The 3,028-nt window shown below is 31.0% G+C and overlaps 1 protein-coding gene across 1 annotated transcript; it reads left to right on the top strand.

The window, feature by feature from the left end:
- The first annotated feature begins 318 nt into the window (after positions 1-318).
- LOC136074275 (uncharacterized) lies at positions 319-2,706 on the top strand. The gene is made up of 6 exons (XM_065786580.1): positions 319-511; positions 657-816; positions 1,131-1,265; positions 1,436-1,748; positions 1,871-2,320; positions 2,473-2,706. The coding sequence occupies exons 1-6, from the start codon at positions 319-321 to the stop codon at positions 2,704-2,706; spliced, it is 1,485 nt and encodes a 494-aa protein (XP_065642652.1).
- Positions 2,707-3,028: the final 322 nt, after the last annotated feature.

Genomic DNA, 3,028 nt, shown 5'->3' on the forward strand with positions numbered 1-3,028 from the left:
CTATGCTACAGATACGGAGATAAAATATCTTTATATAAGGTCCAATGATTTTTAGCTGCCATATTTGAAAAAGATTTATTAGCAAATGTATGAGTTGTTACTAGACATTAATTCCTTTGTTTTTAAAACTAAGATCGTGGTACTTCCGCACTAAAAGAGTTCTTGTGTGAATGCATTTGATAGCTGAAGCGCTAAATTCGCGAAAGAGAAAAAAAGAACAGTTTAACACTTTACAGGTTATATAGTTATAATTGAAATGCTAAGAAAATATGAAAGTGGAGCTTCTAGAAGAAGATTGAAGAAAGAGAGAGAGAAGAAATGGTAGCTAAATTTTTTTCATCAAACCAAACTAATATGCAATTTCCACAAACTGTAGATAATAATAAAAACAACGAAAGAAAAGATGGAAACAATAACACGAAAAATGAGGTAGCCTGCCAAGGTCCTTCAAATGAAATTCAAGAAGTTGAAAGTGTTGAATCTACAATGCATGATAATGAGCTTGACTCAGGTACTCCAATTTTTACAATCTTTAATGACACCTCTAACATCTGCTAAACAAACAATTTACTTATTAGACAGTTAATATTTTTATTCTATAAATTGTCACTTAATATTTTTTTAATAGGCTTATTTATCATAATTTTTTTTCCTAGATAACATTCTACGCGAAGACCCTGCTTTATGGCCATTAAAATTAAAGGAAAATGAACGTATGAAGTATTTAAACAAGCGGTATGCTTTTTTTCAAAATAAAGACTCTCGTGTTTCGAATCTTCGAAGCGGATGTTCAAAAACCAGTACAGATATTATTCGGTTAAATATTTTCAAAAAGTGATGAATAATGGCGAAAAGTGTGACCGAAAATGGTTAATGTTTTCTGAATCCACTGAATGTGTATTTTATGTTTGCAAGTTGTTTTCAACCAATTACGACAACGTATTTGTCAAAAGTGGCTTTTACAATTGGAAAAAAGCTAAACAAGCTATTTTTGGCCACGAAAACAGCAAGGCACATATTCAATGTATGATTAAATGGATAGATTTGATAAAACAAAATACTCATATCGATGAATATATGGTTAGCCAGATTAAAAGGGAATTTAATTAATGGTCTGCAATCTTAAATAGAATAGTAGCTGTTATTCGTTTTTTAGTCGGAAGAGGTTTAGCATTTCGAGGCCATAATGAAGTTATAGGATCGTCAAATAACGAAAATTACTTAGGCATGTTAGAACTGTTGACTCAATTCAATCCAGTTTTAAAGTAACTCAATGACACTTTTGCAAATAAAGGCAACGGTAATGTAAATTATTTGTCTAAAACTATTTGTGAAGAGCTAATTGATATTATGTCTCAAAAGGTTTTAACGGACATTATTACCGAAATAAAAAAAGCAAAATACTGGGGAATTCGTAAAAAGAGCAAAATACTAGGGAAATCGTAGATTCGACTCCTGATATTACTCACGTGGATCAACTTTCTGTGGTATTTCGTTATTATTTAAATGGCCGCGTGTATGAACGATTTTTTTATTTTCTACGAATTAAAAGCCACGACGGTAAATCTTTGATTACTGACATTTTAGATCTACTGGAAAGATATGATATTGATATAAATAATTGTCGGGGACAGACATACAATAATGCAAGCAATATGTCTGTTAAAAGTTCTGGATTACAAGCACGTTTAAAAGAGCGGAGTGAGTTAGCTTTTTATATCCCCTGCGCTGGACATTCTTTAAATTTAGTAAGGCAGTGAGTGCATTAATTCTATCAACTATTTTGGCGTTCTCCAGAGTTTGTATTTATTTTTTTGTAGCTTCAACACATAGATGGGATTTATTGAAAGGAAATCATGCTTGACTCAAGCGCCTATCAGATACACGATGGTCATATAGGTCAGATGCTTCAAAAAGTTTAGTAGAAAATTTTGATGGGATTAATGCAGTGCTATGTCATATAGCTAAGGATACAGAAGAAAAATCTGATACTTGTCATGAAGCTTTGTGTTTATTAAATAAGATCACTAAGCTAGAGTTTGCATTCATGGCTGTACTTTGGCATCACATACTTAATGCAGTTAGCAATTTTCTTCAAAAAGTTGAATTAGATTTGCATACAGCAAGCAGTATGTTACCTTCACCAATTGAATTTGTAAAAAACTTACGAAACGACTTTATGAAATTTGAAAATGAATCAAAAAAACTTAGCTCGTTTATTGAAAAAGACTATTCGAATAAGAACAAAATAAAGGTAATTAAAAAATTAAGCAACGGAGAAAACCAAGTTGATTCTTTAAGCGTATCCGACAAGTTTCGAGTGAGTACATTTTTTGTCATTATTGACAAACTTGTGAATTATTAGTACCATGGAATTGCAAGTTAGCGCGAAAAAAAATTGTAGAAGTGTACTCAAATGATTTAGAAGATAGTTTCATATTTAAAATAGAACAATTTCTAACATTGTTAAAGTTGCAGCCTCCGGGTTTTTTTTCGCCTAAAAAAGATAAATCTGAGACTGAAAACACATTGATTTCTCTGTATGTTTTAAATTGGATTGTTGAAACCGATATTATTGATGTATTTCCAAATGTTTATATAGCATATCGCTTGTTTCTAACTATTCCCATAACAAATTGCGAGGTATTAGAAATAAATAAAGAACGTACAGTAAGTCGAAACGAAGAAGTACCTCAGGTTGTTTGAGACGCGAGAGAAACAACAAATTAAAAAGAAAGAGTCGAATTAAGAAAGAAACGAATTAAGAGAAGGTCGTCTAATCAATCAAATGAAATCAACGACTTTAAAATGGAAGGACAATATCCGTCAGGAGAGCAAAACTAGGAGCTTAATTTTCACTACGAAGAGTACAACTTTTTATAATATGCGGAAACAAAATCGTAAGGATTTTCCTTTTTATATATTCATAATTTTTTCTCTTTCTAATAATTTTCTTTGATATTTATCTTCCGTTCTCAAATCTGCTAAATTTTTTGATTCTTTGACTTTCTTTTTTTATAATGCATGT

This window comes from Hydra vulgaris, chromosome 01, assembly GCF_038396675.1.
Source record: "Hydra vulgaris chromosome 01, alternate assembly HydraT2T_AEP".
NCBI lineage: Eukaryota > Metazoa > Cnidaria > Hydrozoa > Anthoathecata > Hydridae > Hydra > Hydra vulgaris.